This window comes from Elephas maximus, chromosome 11 (assembly GCF_024166365.1).
Source record: "Elephas maximus indicus isolate mEleMax1 chromosome 11, mEleMax1 primary haplotype, whole genome shotgun sequence".
In the NCBI taxonomy this organism is placed as follows: Eukaryota; Metazoa; Chordata; class Mammalia; order Proboscidea; family Elephantidae; genus Elephas; species Elephas maximus.
The window spans coordinates 90,351,982-90,374,883 of NC_064829.1; the positions used below are offsets into that span (position 1 = coordinate 90,351,982).

The 22,902-nt window shown below is 41.7% G+C and overlaps 1 protein-coding gene across 14 annotated transcripts in view; it reads left to right on the top strand.

Annotated features, from left to right (window-relative positions):
• LOC126084993 (zinc finger protein 583) overlaps window positions 1-22,902 on the top strand; it is a 105,452-nt gene that overhangs the window by 73,108 nt on the left and 9,442 nt on the right. For 4 of the 14 annotated variants that reach the window (XM_049899858.1, XM_049899860.1, XM_049899859.1 and 1 more), the window contains 2 exons: window positions 13,340-13,440; window positions 16,039-16,094. In XM_049899858.1, the coding sequence (XP_049755815.1) occupies window positions 16,077-16,094 (18 nt within the window). In that variant the 5' untranslated portion in view covers window positions 13,340-13,440; window positions 16,039-16,076. The other 10 variants (XM_049899856.1, XM_049899855.1, XM_049899864.1 and 7 more) reach the window with 10 other exon arrangements.

Consider the following 22,902-nt stretch of genomic DNA (forward strand, 5'->3'; position numbering starts at 1 on the left):
TAATCAGAATGTGGAATGTGTGAAGTATGAATTTAGGAAAATTGGAAGTCAAAAAAATGAAATGGAATGCATAAAGATTGATATCCTAGACATTCGTGAGCTGAAATGGCCTGGTATTGGTTATCCTCAATCCGACATCATTTGGTCTACTGTGCAGGGAATGACAAACTGAAGAGGAATGGTGTCACATTCATCATCAAAAAGGACATATCATGATCTGTCCTAAAGTACAACGCTGTTAGTGATAGGATAATATCCATACGCCTACAAGGAAGACCAGTTAATATGACTATTATTCAAATTTATGCACCAACCACTAATGCGAAAGATGAAAAAATTGAAGATTTTTACCAACTTCTGCAACCTGAAATTGATCAAACATGCAATTAAGATGCATTGATAATTACTGATGAATAGAATGGGAAAGTTGGAAACAAAGAAGGATAACTAGATGGAAAATATGGCCTTGGTGACAGAAACAGTGCTGGAGATTACATGATAGAATTTTGCAAGACCAATGACTTATTCATTGCAAATACCTTTTTTTCAGCAACATAAATGATGACTATACACGTGGACCTCACCAGATGTAATACACAGGAATCAAATTGACTACATCTGTGGAAAGAGACAATGGAAAAGCTCAACATCATCAGTCAGAACAAGACCTGGGGTCAGCTGTGGAACAGACCAAAAATTTCTCATATGGAAGTTTAAGTGGAAGCTGAAGAAAATTAAAACCAGTCCAGGAAAGCCAAAATATGGCCTTGAGTATATCCCACCTGAATTTGGACACCATGTCAAGCATAGATTTGACGCACTGAACACGAATGACTGAAGACCAGATGGACGAGTTGTGGGATGACATCAAGGACGTCATACATGAAAAAAGGAAAAGATCAGTACAAAGATGGGAAAGAAAGACCAAAAGCGATGTCATAAGAGACACTGAAACTTGCTCTTGAACGTAGAGTAGTGAAAGTAAATGGAAGAAATGATGAGGTAAAAGAGCTGAGCAGATTTCAAAGGGTGGCTCAAGAAGACAAAGTTAAATATTATAATGAAATGTGCAAAGACCTGGACTAAGAAAACCAAAAGAAATAACATGCTCCACATTTCTCAAGCTAAAAGAACTGAAGAAAAACTTCAAGCCTTGAGTTGCAATTTTGACGGATTCTATGGTCAAAATATTGAATGATGCAGGAAGCATCAAAAGAAGATGGAAGGAATACACAGAGTCATTCTATCAAAACAATTGGTTGATGTTCAACCATTTCAGGAGGTAGCATACGATCAAGAACTGATGGTATTGAAGGAAGAAGTCCAATGAAGGTGCTCACTCGTCTATGCCAAGAAATTTGGAAGACAGTTACCTGACCAACTGACTGGAAGAGATCCATATTTGTGCCCATTCCAGAGAAAGGTGATCCAACAGAATGCAGAAGTTATCGAACAATATCATTAATATTCCTGTTGCCGTTGAGTCGATTCTGACTCAAAGCAACCCTATACGACAGAGTAGAACTGCCCCACAGGGTTTCCAAGGAGCAGCTGGTGGATTCGAATTGCTGACCTTTTGGTTAGCAGCCTTAACACTTAGCCTCTGCGCCACCAGTGCTCCATCATTAATATTCCATGCAAGTCAAATTTTGCTGGAGATAATTCAAAAGTGGGGGAACCGCCAGAAATTCAAGCTGGATTCAGAAGAGGACGTGGAATGAGGGATGTCATTGCTGATGTCAGATGGATCTTGGCTGAAAGTGGAGAATTCCAGAAAGATGCTTACCTGTGCTTTACTGACTATGCAAAAGCATTCAACTGTGTGGATCATAACAAATTATGGATAACATTGGGAAGAATGGGAATTCTAGAACACTTAATTGTGCTTATGAGGAACCTGTACTTACAATAAGAGGCAGACAGTTGTTCGAACAGAACAAGGGAGTAGTGCGTGGTTTAAAATCAGGAAAGGTGTGCGTCAGGGTTGTATAATTTCACCATACTTATTCAATCTGTATTCTAAACAAATCTGAGAAGCTGGGCTATATGAAGAAGAATGTGGCATCAAGATCAGTAGAAGACTAACAACCTGCAATATGCAGATGACACAACCTTGCTTGCAGAAAGTGAAGAGGATCTGAAACAGTTATCGAAGACCAAAGACTACACAGCCTTCAGTATGGATTACACCTTCAACATAAAGAAAACAAAAATCCTCACCAAACCAAAACAAACAACAACAAAAACAAACCCATCTTCATCAGGTGGATTCTGACTCACAGTGATCTACAGGACAGAGCAGAACTGCCCCATAGGGTTTCCAAGGAGTGGCTGGTGGATTTGAACTGCCGACCGTTTGATTAGCAGCTGAATGCTTAACCGCTGACCCACCAGGGCTCCAAAAAATCCTCACAGATGGACCAATATGCCGCATCATGATAAATGGAGAAAATATTAAAGTTGTCAAGTATTTCATTGTACTTGGATCCACAATCAACGGCCTATGAAAGCAGCAGTCAAGAAATCAAACGACATATTGCATTGGGTAAATCTGTGCAAAAGACCTCTTTAAACTGTTTAAAAGCAAAAATGTCACTTTGAGGACTAAGATGCACCTGACCCAAGCCATGATATTTTTAATCACCTCATATCTATGCAAAAGCTGGACAATGAATAAGGAAGACTGAACAAGAATTGATAACTTTGAATTATGGTGTTGGTGAAGAATATTGAATATACCACTGACAGCCAGAAGAATTAACAAGTCTGTCTTGGAAGAAGTACAGCCAGAGTGCTCCTTGGAAGCAAGGATGGCGAGACTTCATCTCACATACTTTGGACGTGTTATTAGGAGGGATCAGTCCCTGCAAAAGGACATCATACTTGGTAAAGTAGAGGATCCCTGAAAATGAGGAAGACCCTTAACGAGATGGAGTGACACAGTGGCTGCAACAATGGGCTCAAACACAGAAACAATCGTTGAGGATGTTGTATATAGAGTCGCTCTGAATCAGAACTGACTTGATAGTACCTAAAGAAAACAACACAATAGCAATGAACTTGTGGAAATCCGTGTCTTGTTATAATGATTGCTTTGTTTAAATTGTGTTTTTTGTTTTTCTTTGTTTTCTTGCCTTTTTGTATGGGTCCTAATATTTTGTTGAAATCTAGACATATTGCGTAGGACAGGAGATACTGAGATAGTATTTGGTATGCTTTGAGAAAAACTCAGATTTCCTTCTACTACTTTTTAGTGTGGGGATTTGTGTTAAGCTCCTTAGGAGTTGGGTTGCCTTTGAAGTTTGTTGTTGCTATGGTTACCAGAGTTGATGCTTGTTTTTGCTATCAGCACCAGAAATTTCAAATTCCTCTTGACTATATCTCTCTGCTTGTCTTTGGTCTTGATAGTCTATTTATTGGTGTTCTCCCATACCTATTTTTTCTAGAGTCTTTTTAGCATGGTGTTAGAGGCTGTAGGAGGGGGTAGGTCTCTGATGTTCTTATTAAGACTCAGAATTTGTTTCTGGAACCCATGTCTTGGGGATGTGGCCATCACAAGGGTTCCATCTTCTTGTCCAGGGTTGCAGCTTCTCCACTTCCTCCTTTTTCTCTCCACCAGCTGCAGTGGCTGTGAACTAGTGTCTTAGGGTCTGCAGGGTACATTAAAAAAAAAATTGTTGGTGTCGAGAATATATGCAGCAAAAATACACCAATTCAACCATCTCCACAGGTACAATTCAGTGATGTTGATTACATTCTTTGGGTTGTGCAACCATTCTCATCCTTTTTCTGAGTTGTTTTTCTGCCATCATCAAAACTGTCCCCTAAGTTTCCTATCTAATCTTTAAAGTTGCTGATGTCACTTTGATCCCATATAGTTTTTAAAAGAGCTTAATGCTCAAGGCAGACATTTTTTACTACTTGAGCTATTGTTTGGTTTTAAGAAGACTTCAAGGGATATTTTTGGTTTAAATTTTAAAGATTATCTCAGGGCAAGTTTTGGGCGTTCACCCAGTCTCCATGGCTCCAGAAAGCATGGAGTCCATGAGAATTGGAAATTCTGTTCCACATTTTCTCCCTCTTAATCAGGATTCTTCTGTGGAATCCTTGATCAAAATGTTCAGTAATGGTAGCTGGGCATCATCCAGTTCTTCTGGTCTCATGGAGGCAATTAACCACACATTCCATATCATCCTATTCCTGACTCTCCTTCCTCTGTTGCTCCTTCAGGGTACATTTTTGAAGCTCTTCTGCCTGAAGATTAAAGCTTTTGTTACTTTGGCGGGGGGGGGGAGGGGGGGCGGGGGGGGAGGGGTGGGCGGGGGGGAGGGGTGGGCGGGTGGGTAGATAAACTGGATTGGGGGGGGGTTCCCGTGGTTTCTCTGTTCCCTTCCCCAGATGTACAGGGCTTATCTCTTTCTCTCTGAAGATTTTTTTGTAATGCTGCTTCCTTCTACAGTCATTACCATGTGAGGACCTTCCTCCAGATTCTCTCCTATGCTCCCTGTGGAAATGCCCGGTAGGCTTCTTAGAGGAAAAGCCTGCAAGAAGATGGGAACTCCTCCTCCTGTGTCCCCCAGAAACTTCACACTCTCATGCTACCCACACTAGACTTCTAGCAATTCAATAAAATTTCTAGTTTAATCTTCCTACCAGTTTATATGGTGTCTGGAGTCATCCCCTGCTAAGTAAATGCTCAGGACCAGTTTCTCTGGACTATTACTCTCTGCAGCCAGTTGGTTCTCTCCAAATTTGGGATTGCCATTTGGCTTCGACGTCAGCTCTCCGATGGTCCATGAAAAGTTACTGATTTCGTTTGTCTGCTTTTGTCTTGTAAGTGTAGGTGTGACATTTTTTCAGTTCTATGTATCTCTAAGCTGTAACTGGCAGTTTCATTTGGTTCCTCTCTGTAGTTTCTATTTCTCTACTGAGATCATTTTTCCATTTATTTCAAGAGTGTTTGCTGTTACTTCATGGAACATAGTTATAATGTTTTAAATGGCTGCATCCATCACCATAATCTAATTTTAGAACAGTTTCATCACTCCAAAAAGAAACCCCGCAACCGTTAGCCATCACCCCTCAATTCCCCCATTTCCCCTAGCCCTAACCACTTATATACTTTGCCTATTCTGGACATTTCATATAAATGTATCCATACATGTTCCCTTTTATGACTTGCTTCTTTCACTTAGCATAGTTTTCAATGTTCATCCATGTTGTAGCAGGTATCAATACTTTATTCCAGCTTACTGCTGAATAATATCCCATTGCAAGGATACGTCACATTTTATTTCTCCATTTATCAGTTGATGGACCGGTGAGTTGTCTCCAGCTTTTGGCTATTACGAATAATGCTGCTATAAACATTCAGGTGCACTCTGAAATTGCTTAAACATGCAAGCAGGATGCATTGATAATTACTGGTGATTGGAACATGAAAGTTGGAAACAAAGAAGGATCAGTAGTTGGAAAATATGGCCTTAGTGACAGAAACAATCCTGGAGGTCGAATGATAGAATTTTGCAAGACCAATGACTCCTTCATTTGAAATACCTTTTTTTCACCAACATAATCAGCAACTATACACATGGACCTTGCCAGATGGAACACACAGGAATCAAATCGACTACATCTGTGGAAAGAGATGATGGAAAAGCTCAATGTCATCAGTCAGAACAAGGCCAGGGGCTGACTGCAGAATAGACCATCAATTGCTCATATGCAAGTTCAAGCTGAAACTGAAGAAAATCAGAACAAGTCCAAGAGAGCCAAAATATGACCTTGAGTCTATCCCACCTCAATTTAGAGACCATCTCAAGAATAGAACATTAATGACCGAAGGCCAGATGAATTGTGGAGAAAGCAGGAGCTCACTGAAAAGACCGGAAAGAAAGAAAAGACCAAGATGGAAGTCAGAAGAGATTCTGAAACTTGCTCTCAAACATCGAGCAGCTAAAGCAAAAAGAAGAAATGATAAAGTACAAGAACCAAACAGAAGATTTCAAACCGGGGGCTCGAGAAGACAAAGTAAAGTATTATAATGACATGTAAAATGAGCTGGAGATAGAAAACCAAAACGGAAGAACAAGCTCGGTGTTTCTCAAGCTGAAAGAGCTGAAGAAAAAATTCAAGACTCACGTTGCAATAGTGAAGGATTCTACGGGGAAAATATTAAATGATGCAGGAAGCATCAAAAGAAGACTGAAGGGATACAGAGTCATTATACCAAAAAGAATTAGTCAATGTTCAACCATTTCAAGAGGTAGCATATGATCAGGAACTGATGGTACTGAAGGAAGAAGTCCAACCTGCACTGAAGGCATGGGCAAAAAACAAGGCTCCAGGTTGACAGAATATCAATTGAGATGTTTCAACAAATGGATGCAGCACTGGAAGTGCTCACTCACCTATGCCAAGAAATATTGAAAACAGCTTCCTGGCCAACTGACTGGAAGAGATCCGTATTTATGCCTATTCCCAAGAAAGGTGATCCAACCGAATGTGGAAATTATAGAACAATATCATTAATATCACACACAAGCAAAATTCTGAAGATCATTCAAAAGTGGCTGCAGCAGTATATTGACAGGGAACTGCCAGAAATTCAGGCTGGTTTCAGAAGAGGACGTGGAATCAAGGATATCATTGCTGATGTCAGATGGATCCTGGCTGAAAGCAGAGAATACCAGAAGGATGTTTACCTGTGTTTTATTGACTATGCAAAGGCATTAGACTGTGTGGATCATAACAAATTATGGATAACATTGCGAAGAATGGGAATACTAGAACACTTAGTTGTGCTCATGAGGAACCTTTACATAGATCAAGAGGCAGCTGTTTGGACAGAACAAGGGGAAACTGAGTGTTTTAAAGTCTGGAAAGGTATGCATCAGGGTTGTATTCTTTCACCATACCTATTCAATCTGTATGCTAAGCAAATAATCTGAGAAACTGGACAATATGAAGAAGAACGGGGCATCAGGACTGGAGGAAGACTCATTAACAACCTGCGTTACGCAGATGACACAACCTTGCTTGCTCAAAGTGAAGAGGACTTGAAGCACTTACTGATGAAGATCAAAGACCACAGCCTTCAGTATGGATTACACCTCAACATAAAGAAAACAAAAATCCTCACAACTGGACCAATGTGCCACATCATGATAAATGGAGAAAAGACTGAAGTTGTCAAGGATTTCATTTTACTTGGATCCACAATCAACACCCATGGAAGCTGCAGTCAAGAAATCAAACGACGTATTGCATTGGGTAAATCTGCTGCAAAGGACGTTCTTGAAGTGTGGAAAAGCAAAGATGTCACCTTGAAGACTAAGGTGCGCCTGACCCAAGCCATGGTAGTTTCAATCGCATCATATGCATGTAAAAGTTGGACAACGAATAACGAAGACCAAAGAAGAACTGACGCCTTTGAATTGAGGTGTTGGCAAAGAATACTGAATATATCACACACAAAAAAACCCAAACCCGTTGCCGTCGAGTTGATTCCGACTGATAGTGACCCTACCAGGGGCTGTGAAAAGAACGAACAAATCTGTCCTGGAAGAAGTACAACCAGAATGCTCCTTAGAAGCAAGGATGGCAAGACTGCATCTTACACACTTTGTACATGTTGTCAGGAGAGATCAGTCCCTGGAGAAGGACATCATGCTTGCCAAAGTAAAGGGTCAGTGGAAAAGAGGAAGACCCTCAATGAGGTGGACTGACACAGTGGCTGCAACAAGGGCCTCAAGCATAATGATTGTAAGGATGGTGCAGGACCAGGCAGTGTTTCATTCTGTTGTGCGTGGAGTTGCTATAAGTCGGAACCGACTTGGTGGCACCTAACAACAACAAATATTCAGGTCCAAGTTTTGTGTGATTATACAATTTATTATAAATTCATAGTCACTATGTTTTCTTGGTTTATATTTCTTTATATTATGTTGTTCCCATATAAATATCTTTTTCCCTGCACAGAAAACCACATTAAATAGATAACTACAATTAAAAAAATAGTTTTAAAGCCAATACTCATGTAACTACCACCCAGGTCAAGACATAAACCATAGGCAGAATCCAAGATTTATGTTCATTATCAGTCCAAACCCTTTTGTATCCCCAGATGTAACCACTATTCTTTTATATTAACGATTTCTTGCTTTCTTTATAGTTTTTCCATCTGTTTTACCTGATTTTAAACTCTATGTCGGTGGAAATTTGTTTTGCTTCTTTTCCTCCATACTATATTTTTAAGATGTATCCATATTGTTGTGTGCTGCTCTGGTTTCCTTATTTTTGTTACCATATGTCATTTCATAAAAAAATAAGCTACAATTTATATATCCATTCTGCTTGTGGACATTTGTGTTGTTTCTAACACACTCCTATGTTGGGACACATACGCACTAATTTCTGTATTGCACATACCTAAGAGTGGGATTGTTGCCTTATAAGGTATGCGTATCTTCAATTATTAAAAGGTATATGAAAATTTTTTGGTGGATACGAAAATTGTTTTTAGTGTAGTTCTAGTTTATCATCTTACTAGCAGTGTATGAGAGTTTTAGTTGCTGTATGGTTTTCCAATTACAAGTATTTTTAGACTTACGGATATCTACTAATCTGGGGGTATGTGATGCTATTTCATTGTGGCTTTTCCAATTTTCCTGATTATGAAATAGGTTGGACATCTTTTCGTAATTATTAGCAATTTGAATTTCCTGTTTTGTAACGTGCCTGTTAGGCCTTTTTTCCCATTTCCCCAAGGGGCTGTCAGGTTTCTTCTCAATGACCCAAAGTTCTTTATTGGTTATACTTGTTGCCAATATCTCCACCCATGCTGCAGTTTGTCTTTTCACTCTCTGGAATCTTTTGATAAGCAAAAAAGTATTGATTTTAATGTGATTAAATTTACCTGTTTTTTTTCTTTATAGCTTTCCATGACATCTAGACTAAAATTCAAAATTTTTATTGTGACCTACAAAGTTTAAAATGATCTGTCCCCTGACATCCTTTCTAATCTCATCTTTCGACAGTGACTCCTTCCCTTATTTGGCTCCATCCAAGAAGCTCCCTTGATGTTCCTAGAGCTTCTCAAACATGCTCCTTAATCTGCCCTTTATACTTCTGTGCCTTCTGCTTGAATTGCTTTTTCCAGGATCTTCTCATGATTCATCTCCTCACTTCATTCCAGTGTTTGCTGAAGTATCACCCCCTTAGATACACCAAAGGAGCCTTGGTGGCACAGTGGTTAAGTGCTTGGTTGCTAACCAAAAGGTGGGTTGTTGGAACCCACCAGCAGCTCCATGGAAGATGTGATGGTCTGCTTCCATAAAGATTACATCCTTGGAAACCCTATGGGGCAATTCTCCATTCTATAGATTTGCTGTGAGTTGGAACTGACTTTAGGACAATGGGTTAGATACACTTTTCCTGATCTATGTATAAAATAGCAGCCCCTTTATGTTGTTTTTTCTTTATAACATGTATATATACATGCTAATACATACACTCTAGTAAAACATATATATTTTCTAGTTGCTGAGTAGATTCTGACTCTTCACAATCCCATGTGTGTCAGAGTACAACTGTGTTTCATAGTATTTTCAATGGCTGATTTTTCAGAAACAGATCACCAGGCCTTTCTTTGAGGGAGCCTCTGGGTGGTCTAGAACCTCCAACCTTTCTGCACCACCCAGGAGACTCCAATATACATTAGTACCTTTTTGTTTTCCCTCTACTGAATGTCTCCTGTACTACAGTGCCTGTCAGACAAATGGCACTCAATATAGTGTAGGGAGGAGAGGAAAAGAAACAGAAAAAGAAAGAAAACTCGGTCAGCCGGAGCTCTTAACTACACGTACATAATCCCCGGGACCGTCTCCAGCTCTTCCTTGCCCCCGCTGAAATCCCGTTTGGAACACCACACCTTTAGCTCCTTCGCACGAAGCCCCACCTGCTCCGTTGTCCTAACATTGCTCCCGGAACCAGGGTAGGGATGCAGGAGTGCGGCCCGGCCACTGCGCTTGCGCATCCCGCCTCCGTGCGTTTCGCGCGCGCGCACGCACGCGCGCGGGCCGGGGCATATCGCGCGCCTAGCTCGTGCACTGAGAGTAAGCTGCGTCTGCTCACTTCAAGCCTAGGCCTTCGGTTGGACTCTATGGGGAGAGTCGGCCCGATGGCCGGAGGGGGCTCGGCCCGATCCTGACTGCGACTCGACAGGCCGGGGTGGGGAAGGCGGCTCGAAACTGGAGAAACGCTCTCCGGGACCGGAAGCAACCGCTCAGGCCGGTGTCCACGGCGGGCAGTCCCAGGATGCTCTGCGCGGTGCCGCGCTGGGCCCCGGACTCCGTTTCCCAGCGGCCTCCGCGGCCCGGTCCGGCCGCCAGCCCGAGCACCTGGCCCTCTTTGTGAGTCTGACCTGTTGGCTGCGGGATCGAGTCCCGGCCCTCTGCCTGCCCGCGGGAGCGCTCTGCTCCCGGCCTCCGCGGACGCCTGGAGTCGGCGCCGACTCAGAGTGAGGCGGCGGCGAGGAGTCCGGGCCCCGCTCGCGCCTGGGCTGAATCGCCAGGCTGCAGGAGGTGCCGGGAGCAGCCGCGCCCCCGTGTGTGAGGAAGACCTGTGACAGCATGTGCGACTGTGTGACCGTGAGGGATTGTGCACAGTGTGACCATGTGCAACTGCGTGACCGTGAGGGACTGTGAACAGTGTGCCAGGGTGCGACTGTGTGACCGTGAGAAACTTAGTCAATAGTGTGGCTGTGTGAATAGTGTGAGACTGTGTGAACGGTGTGACTGTATGCGACTGTGTGTGAATAGTGTGACTATGTGCTACTCTAAATAGTGTGACCGCGAGGGACTGAGTATAAATAGTGTGACTGTGAAGGAATGTGTGACCGTGAGAGACTGAGTGTGAACAGTGTGACAGTGAGGGACTGAGTGTGAATAGTGTGACTGTGAGGGACTAAGCATGAACAGTGTGGCTGTGTGCGACCGTGTGAACAGTGTGATCGAGAGACTGAACAGTGTAGATGTGTGCAACTGTGTGTAGAGGGTGTGGCTGTGTGCGACTGTGGGTGAATAGCGTGACCATGAGGGACCGTGTGTGAACAGTGCGACTGTGTGTGAATAGTGTGACTGTGAGAGACTATGAACAGTATGAGACTGTGTGAGTATAGTTTTGACTGTGTGAGACCATTTGTGAACAGTGTGGCTGTGTGCAACTGTGTGATTGTGTGAGACCATGTGTGAATAGTGTGTGGCTGTGTGACTGTGTGTGTGTCACTGTGTAACCATGTATGTGGCTGTCTGAGGCTTTGAGACTGTATGAAGAGTGATTATATGAGACGATGTGTGACCCTGTGAGACTACATGTATTTGAATTAGTGTGTAGTGGTGTGATGGTGAGTAGAACTGTAGGAACAGTGATTGTGTGAAACAACATGTGACTGAGACTTGTGACACTATTTGAGATTGTGTGTCACAGTGTGTGATGGTGTGACTCTCATGTGAGACTGTGTATGACCATGTCTGACGATTTGAGACTGTGTGAGATTGTGTGACCTTGGGGTTGTATGTGACAGTATATGTCACCATGTGTCATTGTGCCAGTGAGTGTTGACATTGTGACCAAGAGTGGCCATTTGTAGCCCAGTGTGATGGGAAGGGAAACCCTGGTGGCGTAGTGGTTAAGAGCTATGGCTGCTAACCAAAAGGCTGGCAGTTTGAATCTACCAGGCACTCCTTGGAAACTCTATGGGACAGTTCTGCTCTGTCCTGTAGGGTTGCTATGAGTCAGAATCGACTCGACGGTGATGGGTTTGGTTTGGTTTTTGGTGATGGGAAGGATGGGCTACAGCACAGGGGCGTGTCCACAAGCTGTCAGGGAAGCTGTCAGCATGTGGGGTTGTACGGTCTGTGTGTCTGTGGTTTGTGTGGTGGGTGGGAGGCTGTGTGGGTGCCCTGGGAAGCTGGGTGCTCCACAGTTTGGGAATCTCTGTTGGGAGAAAGAGATTGAGATGAAGGAGAGACAGGTAGAGAGGGGGACAGCATTTAAAAAAGGAAGAGAAGGAGAGAGATGAAAAGAGGAGAGAACTGTGGAAAGGGACAAGCTGAGAGGAGTCCCAGCCTTAGGCCTGGAAAGCAGAAGATCAGGCTGCTGGGCCTCAGTCCTCTCTGCACAGGAGGACCGTCTTTCCGTTCATCAAATCTGTGGGGGGGGGGGGTGTGAGGAATTGTAGAGGAAAAGGCAGAGGAAACCTACTACACTTCAGGTGTTTTGCTTACCTTATATGGCCATGCTGAGATTTGAATCCAGGTTCATAAGACTCTGTACCACACGGTGCTGCCATCTTGGAAAAGTATTCATGAAAATAAGTGACTGATGTTTTATGAGCACAAAGGATGTGCCAAATACTATCCTAAATGCTTTATGTGGATCATTTCATAATCCTGCCAAAAGCTGCTGGGAGTAGGTACCATTTTATTGATAAATAAACATGTTTGGAGTAGTTACATGAAAGATTGCAGAGCTAGTGAGTAGAGGATCAGGTGTTTGAGTGCAGCCATTCTGATCTCTCATCTAGTGGTTCTTACCACTAAGTTTTCCTGCGGCTGAGGTAATCGTTTACTCTTCAGGGCAGTGAGGCCTACTGGAAAAGAGCTCATGATGATTAAGGGATTCAGATGGCTGTTCATGCATAGTGTCTCTCTCTTTCTCTCTGAGGAAATTGCTTAGAAGAGTCAAGAGATTGGTTTTCAGGCGCGGTTTGTCGTAGGCCAGGACCAGAAGCAGGGTGTCCTGACTCTCATTTGGTCCATTGTCCTTCAAGCCCCCTGGCCCCTTCTAATGCCTACTCTCTGTAAAATCACCTTGTAGTGTTATCTCTCATCCTTGTAGAAAGGGTGGGGGCATATTTCCCTTCAACATCATCATCTAGTGGAAAGGCTAAGAAGTCTGACCTAGATTCCACTTTCACTCAATTACTTACTACTATGGAAACTTAGAGTATTTCACCTGTGAAGATCCTTCATGTGTGAAAGGGGGGAAATAACCCCTGCTTGGTAGAGCTGTTCTGAAGGGTAAATGCTGTTATTGTGTATAATTATAAATGACGTGACTTATGCACAGAAAATTTACATTGTATTTTTGAATTCTAAAGCACAAAGGAAGAAGAATTGTAAATTTAGATATGAATTACTGAATTCAGTGACATTTCTGATTTATTTCTGTGGTCAGGGGAGAAGGAGAGATAGAAGGAAAAGTGGGTTTCTAGGCTGGTGATGCTGGAAACTGCAGGGCAGGGCTGGCATTTTATGGTTTCTTTCATCCTCTCCAGCTCCACCTTCGCAGGACACTGCCTTTCTCCAAGGGAGACGCTTGAAGGGGGAGGACAGAAGAGCTGTCATAAATTCTTACATTCTTAAAGCCATGTCTGAGGTAAGGTAGCATTTTTTTCTCTTCCCTGAATTGCCATCTTGGTTTTTAGATGACACGAACGTTTTGCTTTTCTTCTAAAATTTCTCAGCCTAACAAAGTGCCACTTTTTCCATTCCAGTAAAAAGAAGGTCCCCAAAAGCCCAGGGATATTTTTTTTCCCCCAGTCAGCATTTTCATCTTCATTAAAAAAGAGGTTCAACACCTCCTATGGGCTCAGGGTTATGTTAGGAGCCCACATGAGGCAGAAATAGACTCTTTCGGGAGAAATGAGAGCCTTCATTGTGGGGACTGGATTAATTGAGGTTGAGGTGTATGAACAGAGCACTAGCTTAGAGCTTTCCCACAGACCTGGGTCTGGGAGGAAGGTAAGCCAGGAGGCTGTTCAGTGGTTTTATCCATGGTACACGGCAAGGTCTGTTGCTCACCATGATGTGCTGGGCCTTGAGTATTAAAATGTGCATCATGAACTGAGAAGTCTTTAGTCTCAGGCTGCTTTTAAGATTTTTCTCTTTGTCTTTGGTTGTAAGCAGTTTGGCTATGATGAGCCTAGCTGTGACTTCCTTTGTCTTTTTCTTGCTTCAGATTTGTAAAAGTGTTTGTAAAAGCAGGATGACTGTGGAGGTCACCATGCTGTGCTTCCCTTCCCTGAAGGACTGCAGCCCATCAAGTCCTGTCTATATTGATTGCTCTCCTATGCTCTCAAGAAGTCATTTTATAGTATTTTTTCCTGGATTTTTAGTAGTTTTCAGCAGGAGAGATTTTTCCAATAGAGTCTATTCTATCAAGGCTGGAAGGGAAAAGATGATAAAATCCATTAAATTAAAACAAAAAACCAAAAAATGAGGAAAAGGGAAGCTTACAATATAAATTTATTACATGTAAACATGTAAATATTTATTTTAAAAGTTTTTTTTTTTTTCTTCTGCCAGGTTTAAGGAGGCCTAGTGGGGTCCTGGTGGCACAGTGGATAAGTGATATGGCTGCTAACCAAAAGGTCAGCAATTCGAATTTACCAGCCACTCCTTGGTAACCCTGTGGGGCAGTTCTGCTCTGTCCTATAGGGTTGCTATGAGTCAGAATCAACTCGACGGCAATGGGTTTTTTTTTTTTTTGGTGCTGCAGTAGTTAAGTGCTTGACTGCTAACCGAAAGGTTGGCGGCTTGAACCCACCCGGTAGCTCTTCAGAAGAAAGGCCTGGCAATCTGCTTCAGTAAGTATCACTTGTTGCCGTTGTGTTGATTTCTGACTCATGGTGACCCTAGAGGACAGGGTAGAACTGCCCCATAGGGTTTCCAAGGAGTGGCTGGTAGATTCAAGCTGCCGACCTTTTGGTTAGCTGCCGAGCTCTTAACCACTGTCACAGCCTAGGAAACTCTCTGGGGGCAGTTGGGCTCTGTCACATGGGGTTGCTGTGAGTCAGAATTAACTCGACAGCACCCAACAAGTATGTACGTATATACATATATACGTGTATATATATATATACATATGCATACATATATACATGTCTGTGGGTGGCACAGGTGTATAAGCACTCAACTAATAAACTGAAAGGTTGACAGTTTGAACCCACCTAGAGGCACCTCAGAAGAAAGGCTTTGCTATCTGCTTCCGAAAGGTCACAGCCATTGAAAACCCTATGAGGCAGTTGTAGTCTCTAACACATGGGGTCACAATGAGTCATAATCATTTTGACAGCACCCAGCAAAAACTGCCAGGTTTATTCAGACTATTTTGTGCTTGCAATAAGGTGAAGCAAAAAATGTGATCCTTGACTTCAAGGAGCTCACAGTCTGCTGAAGGAGACAAACAAGTCCAAGGCATTGAGGTACATGCCAGGCCAGAAATTAATCCTAAGAGAGCTATGGGTGTCTAGAAGAGGAAGCACTTCAGGGTACCAAGAGGATGGTTGGGGAGGGAAGGCATGGCTTCAGGGAGGTGGTGATGAGCAGCTGAGTCTTGAAGGGAGAGTAATTCTGCAGGCAAGATGAAATGAGGTAGTCTTCCAAGCAAAGGGAAGGATTTTTCACAAGATAATTTAGCTCGAATATTTTTCAGTTTTGGCAGATATTTACCTATAGCATTACTCTTGTTGGCCAGTTGATATTATGTGGTGTAAATCTTATTTACTAATCCCTGCTTGTCTCCAGTTAGGAGAGTCTTAATTTTCACTGTGATGTTGCAGAGATCAGCTATATTTCCTTCAAATAAATTCCTAAAATTTTTCTTTCCGTTGAGACTGGTGTTGCTGTGTGCCATCTAGTCAATTCCAACTCATAGCAACCCTATAGGACAGAGTAGAACTGCCTCATAGGGTTTCCTAGGCTGTCATCTTTATGGGAGCAAATTGTCAGGTCTTCCCTCCTGTGGAGCTGCTGGGTGGGTTTGAACTGCTGACCTTTTGGTTAGCAGCTGAGTACTTAGCCATTGGACCACCAAGGCTCCTTTCCATTGAGGCTAGGAATTCCCAAACTTAACCTCAGAAAATTTTTAATATATTATTTTGACCCAGCAAGAATAGGAGCTGATGAAAAAATAATGCAGGCTTGGAGTAAAGTGTTGACCCCTGTTCTCCCTCCCCTGCCATTCCACCCCCAGTTGGAGACCCTAATCATCCAGGGTGATGTTAAGAACACATGAGAACTCTTATGCAGGTGGGTATTAACCTTTTCTTAGCCATGGGTTTTAGATTTCTGGTGTTTGTTTCCAAGAAGTGATGATGTGTTGAGACAGTGTGCATAAACAATTATGTGATTTATTATCAACACGGACTTCAACCCAGAGATCGGAGTCAGCAGAAGAAGCAACAGGCCAGTGGTACCTGAAACCACTCTGTCCAATGGGCAGCCTCAATTTGACCCTTTTGATGTGAAAGTCAAGAAGTCCTGGTTGCCCAGTGGTTAAGTGCTTGGCTGCTAACTAAAAGGTTGGTGGTTCGAACCCACCAGCCACTCTGGTGGAGAAAAGACCTGGTGATCTGCCCCTATAAAGATTTCAGCCTAGAAAACCCTGTGGGGCAGTTCTGCCGTGTCACATGGGGTCGCTATGAGTCAGAATAGACTTGACGGCACACAACACAGGAAAGTCATGTTACCACCTCTTGATCTCATCCTTGGTCTGTGTTGTAGACCCCTTCTCAGACTATTCCTCAAAGAGGAGATGGGTAGACTTATAAGCAACTCTGTTTGTCCTTACTGCTTTCTTCATTCACATTGGGTTTTTCTTATAACACCATTGCCTAAGGTGGACACACTTGTCCTAGGGCAGCCTGGCTTGGAATACACAAAGTTTATGTTCTAATCAGGGCTGTTTTCTAATAGTAAGTGGGTATATCACAAGTACATAAAAATGTTTATCAAAATAAGGTTGCTTTTTCTAGTTCATACCTTATGTAAAAATGTAAAGTGAGGAGGCGGAGCCAAGGTGGTGGAATAGACAGACGCTTCCGTCGAGCCCTCTTTACAACAAAGACCCGAAAAAACAAGTGAAACGAGGATATTTGTGACAAGCTGGGAGCCCTGAGCATCAAAGGCAAGCTTAGACAATGAACTGAGGGGCAGGGGGACGAAGAGGCCGTTCAGAGGTGGAGAGGAGTTACTAGACCTGAATCGCGGGGAGCCCTCAGGCACCATTCCCAGAGTGGCGGCGGGCTGGTACTAGCCTTTGGCTGCAGTTTCCTCAGGGAGAAGCAGCCAACCACACAGCCCTTTCACACCTCTGGAACCTGAGGAGAACGGCACTCTCGACAAAAGCTAAGTACTTGTGTGTTTTTTATTGCACTCCCCCACCCCCAAGCCGGCTTCAGCAGCTAAATCCCTGGGCCTGAGATAGACCCTGGTGAGCACCTAGAGCCATCCTCCTGGCCTTGGGGAAGGAAAAAATTTGCAACTGGGGGGAAAAGATAATTTGCTATCTCCATTAACTGGGGGAGCTCAGGACAGAAGCGGCTGCTGTCCAGGCATAAACCATCTGTGGACCTTGTGCACCTTTCCCTTCTACATGGACCTGTGTGGGCCAACAAGGGAAAATAGGCCCTTGTTGGCAAACTCCAACCATTTCAGCTGTGTGGTGGAGAGGTGGGCGTTTGACATTTGACATTGCTTTGCCTTTTAAACAACGTCCTCACCTATCCACATCAGGGACCTAAGGACTGGTAGCTCCACTCAGGTCACCCAGCCACCCGTGGCAGGGGTCCAAAGATAACTGGTACCTCCCAGTCCTTACAACCAAAAACTTTGGGTGCCCGTGGTCTCTCTGCAGAACACACCCACCAGCATGCTCTAGGGAACAGAGACGCATTTTCCTCAGAGACACTTGGGGGTTGGTTCTCAGCCCCCTGCCTTGTTCAGAGCATGACCCCCTGCTGCAATCAGATACGGGTATATACGCCAATCACCCCTGCCGCTCTAAGACTGTAGGACAGAGCCTGTACTACACACTTGATATCAGCTACCTGGAAACCTGAGCTGAATTCGTACAAGAAAACTGAATGGACTCCTAGACTGATATACCTGATAACAGCTCTAGCCAGCTAGGGACAGGACACCAGAGCTCCAAAGGCAAAAATAATCAAGCTAGCTCACTCAAGCAACCCATAGGAGTATACCAAAACAAAACAAAGCAAGCAGCTACGGCATAGTAAGCAAGCATAAACTAATACAATAACTTACAGATGGCTCGGAGACAACAGTCAGTATCAATTCACATAAAGAAACTGACCATGATCACCTCAACAGGCTCTCAAAACAAAGAATCCAGGGATCTTCTAGATGAAAGTGCATCCCTGGAATTACCAGATGCAGAATACAAAAGGTTAATATACAGAACCCTTCAAGACATCAGGAAGGAAATGAGGCAATACGCAGAACAAGCCAAGGAACACACAGATAAAGCAACTGAAGAAATTAGAAAGATTATTCAGGAACATGATGAAAAGTTTAATAAGCTGGTAAAATCCATAGACAGGCAGCAAGCAGAAATTCTGTAATCAGAAATTACAGAATTAGATAATTCAATAGAAAGTCAGAGGAGCAGAATTGAGCAAGTAGAAGCTAGAATTTCTGAACTTGAAGATAAATCACTTGGCACTAATATATTTGAAGAAAAATCAGATAAAAGATTAAAAAAAAATGAAGAAACCTTAAGAATCACGTGGGACTCTATCAAGAGAAATAACCTACGAGTGATTGGAGTGCCAGAACAGGAGGTATAACAGAAAATACAGAGAAAATTGTTGAAGATTTGTTGGCAGAAAACTTCCCTGGTGTTGCGGAAGATGAGAAGATATCTATCCAAGATGCTCATCGAACTCCACATAAGGTAGATCTGAAAAGAAAGTCACAAAGACATTATAATCGAGCTTGCCAAACCGAAAGATAAAGAGAGAATTATAAGAGCAGCGAGGGTAAATGAAAAGTCACCTACAAAGAAGAGCCAATAAGAATAAGCTCGGACTACTTGGCAGAAACCATGCAGGCAAGAAGGCAATGGGATGACATATTTAAGAAATTGAAGGAAAAAAAATTGCCTGCCAAGAATCATATATCCATCAAAACTGTCTCTTAAATACGAAGGTGAAATTAAGACATTTCCAGATAAACATAAGTTTAGGGAATTCGTAAAAACCAAAAGAAAACTACAAGAAATACTAAAGGGAGTTCTTTGGTTAGAAAATCAATAATATCAGGTATCAACCCAAGAGTAGAACACTGGGCAGAGCAACCAGAAGTCAACCCAGACAGGGAAATTCAAAAATAAACAAAGCAAGATTATTAAAAAAAAAAAAAGAACAAGAAGAAGCCCAACACACGATAACGGTGATATTATTATATAAAAGAAGACAACATTAGAATAATAAAGAAAAAAAAATAAAGAGGGACTAAGAAATGTAATCATACACCTTCCATATGGAGAGGAAGATACGGCGATACAAAGAAATAAAAGTTAGTTTTAAATTTAGAAAAATAGGGGTAAGTAATAAGGTAACCACAAAGGAGACGAACTATCCTACACATCGAAATCAAATACAAGGGAAAAACAGAGACTCACAGAAACAAAATCAACACCAACAAATACGAGGAAAGGACAATCCATAAAGAAAATCTCAGCCCATAAAATCAAGTGGGAAAAAGAAACTGTCAACACACAAAAAAAGACATCAAAATGATATCACTAAATTCATACCTATTCATAAATACATTGAATGTAAATGGACTAAATGCACCAATAAAGAGACAGAGAGTGGATGAATGGATTAAAAAACAAGATCCATTTATATGCTGCCTACAAGAGACACACCTTAGACTTAGAGACACAAACAAACTAAAACTCAAAGGATGGAAAAAAATATATCAAGCAAACAAGAATCAAAAAAAAGCAGGGCTGGCAATATTAATTTCTGACAAAATAGACTTTAAAGTTAAATCCATCAGAAAGGATAAGGAAGGACACTATATAATGATTAAAGAAACAATACACCAAGAAGATATAACCATATGAAATATTTATGCACCCAATGACAGGGCTGCAAGATACATAAAGCAAACTCTAGCAGCATCGAAACGTGAGATAGACAGCTCCACAATAATAGTAGGAGACTTCAACACACCACTTTCAGTGAAGGACAGGACATCCAGAAAGAAGCTCAATAAAGACATGGAAAATCTAAATGCCACAGTCAACCAACTTGACCTCGTAGACATATACAGAACACTCCACCCAACAGCAACCAACTATACTTTCTTTTCTAGTACACGTGGAACATTCTCTAGAATAGACCACATATTAGGTCATAAAGCAAGCCTTAGCAGAATCCAAAACATCGAAATATTACAAAGCATCTTCTCTGACCATAAAGCCATAAAAGTGGAAATCAATAACAGGAAAAGCAGGGAAAAGAAATCAAACACTTGGAAACTGAACAATACCCTGCTCAAAAAAGACTGGATTATAGAAGACATTAAGGATGGAATAAAGAAATTCAGAGAATCCAATGAGAATGAAAACACTTCCTATCAGAACCTTTGGGACACAGCAAAAGCTGTGCTCAGAGAGCAATTTATATCAATAAATGCACACATCCAGAAAGAAGAAAGGGCCAACATCAAAGGATTATCCGTACAACTTGCACAAATAGAAAGAGAGCAACAAAAGAAACCCACAGGCACCAGAAGAAAACAAATAATAAAAATTAGAGCTGAACTAAATGAAATAGAAAACAGAAAAACAATTGAAAGAATTAAGACGACCAAAAGCTGGTTTTTTGAAAAAAATCAATAAAATTGATAAACTACTGCCCAAACTGACAAAAGAAAAACAGGAGATGAAGCAAATAACCCAAGTAAGAAATGAGATGGGTGATATTACAACAGACCCAACTTAAAAGAATCATATCAGATTACTATGAAAAAGTATACTCAAACAAATTTGAAAACCAAGAGGAAATGGATGAATTCCTAGAAACACACTACCTACGTAAACTAACACAAACAGAGGTAGAAGAACTACATAGGCCCATAATAAAAGAAGAGATTGAATAGTTAATCAAAAAACTCCCAACAAAAAGCCCTGGTCCGGATGGCTTCACTGCAGAGTTCTACCAAACTTTCAGAGAAGAGTTACCACTACTACTAAAGGTATTTCAGAGCATGGAAAAGAACAGAATGCTACCAAACTCATTCTATGAAGCCACCATATCTCTGGTACCAAACCAGGTAGACACCACAAGAAAAGAAATATATCCTTCATGAATGTAGATGCAAAAATCCTCAACAAAATTCTATCCAAAAGAATTCAACAGCATATCAAAAAAATAATTTGCCGTGACCAAGTGGGATTCATACCAGGTATACAGGGAAAGTTCAACATTAGAAAAACAATTAATGTAATCCACCACATAAATAAAACAAAAGACAAGAATCACATGATTTTGTCAATTGATGCAGAAAAGGCATTTGACAATGTTCAACACTCATTCATGATAAAAACTGTCAACAAAATAGGAATAGAAGGAAAGTTCCTCAACATAATAAAGGGCATTTATACAAAGCCAACATCCAACACCACCCTAAATGGAGAGAGCCTGAAAACATTCCCATTGCAATTGGGAAGCAGACAAGGATGCCCTTTATCACCACTCTTATTCAACATTGTGCTGGAAGTCCTAGCCAGAGCAATTAGGATAGATAAATAAAGGGCATCCAGATTGGCAAGGAAGAAGTAAAAGCATCTATTTGTAGATGACATGATCTTATACACAGAAAACCCTAAGGAATCCACCAGAAAACTACTGAAACTAATAGAAGAGTTCAGCAGAGTATCGGGATACAAGATAAACATACAAAAATCAGTTGGATTCCTCTACACCAACAAAAAGAACATTGAAGAGGAAATCACCAAATCAATGCCATTTACAGTAGCCCCCAAGAAGACAAAATACTTAGGAATAAATCTTACCAGAGATGTTAAAGACTTATACAAAGAAAACTATAGTACACTTCTGCAAGAAACCAAAAGAGACTTACATAAGTGGAAGAACATACCTTGCTCATGTATAGGAAGACTTAATATTATAAACATGTCTATTCTACCAAAAGCAATCTATACATTTAATGCAATTCCAATCCAAATCCCAAGGACATTCTTTAATGAGATGGAGAAACAAATCGCCAATTTCATCTGGAAGGGAAAGAGGCCCCGGATAAATAAGGCATTAGTGAAAAAGAAGAACAAAGTGGGAGGCCTTACTTTACCTAATTTTAGAACCTATTATACCACCACAGTAGTCAAAATAGCCTGGTACTGGTACAACAACAGATACATGGACCAATGGAACAGAATTGAGAATCCAGACATAAATCCATCCACATATGAGCAGTTGATATTTGACAAAGGCCCCAAAACAGTTAACTGGGGAAAAGACAGTCTTTTTGACAAATGGTGCTGGCACAACTGGATATCCATCTGCAAAAGAATGAAACAAGACCCATACCTCACTCCATGCACAAAAATGAACTCAAAATGGATCAAAGACCTAAATATAAAATCTAAAACGAATCGACTCGACGGCACTGGGTTTTCACTGGGTTTTTAAAACGGTAAAGATCATGGAAGAAAAAATAGGGACAACATTAGGAGCCCTAATACATGGCATAAACAGTATATAAGACATTATAAAGAATGTAGAAGAAAAACTAGATAACTGGGAGCTCCTAAAAATCAAACACCTATGCTCATCCAAAGACTTCACCAAAAGAGTAAAAAGACTATTAAAAAAAAAAAAATTACCTATAGAATGGGAAAAAGTTTTTAGCTATGTCATTTCTGATCAGCGCCTGATCTCTAAAATCTACATGATACTGCAAAAACTCAACTGCAAAAAGACAAATAACCCTATTAAAAAATGGGCAAAAGATATGAATAGACACTTCACTAAAGAAGACATTCAGGTAGCTAACAGATATA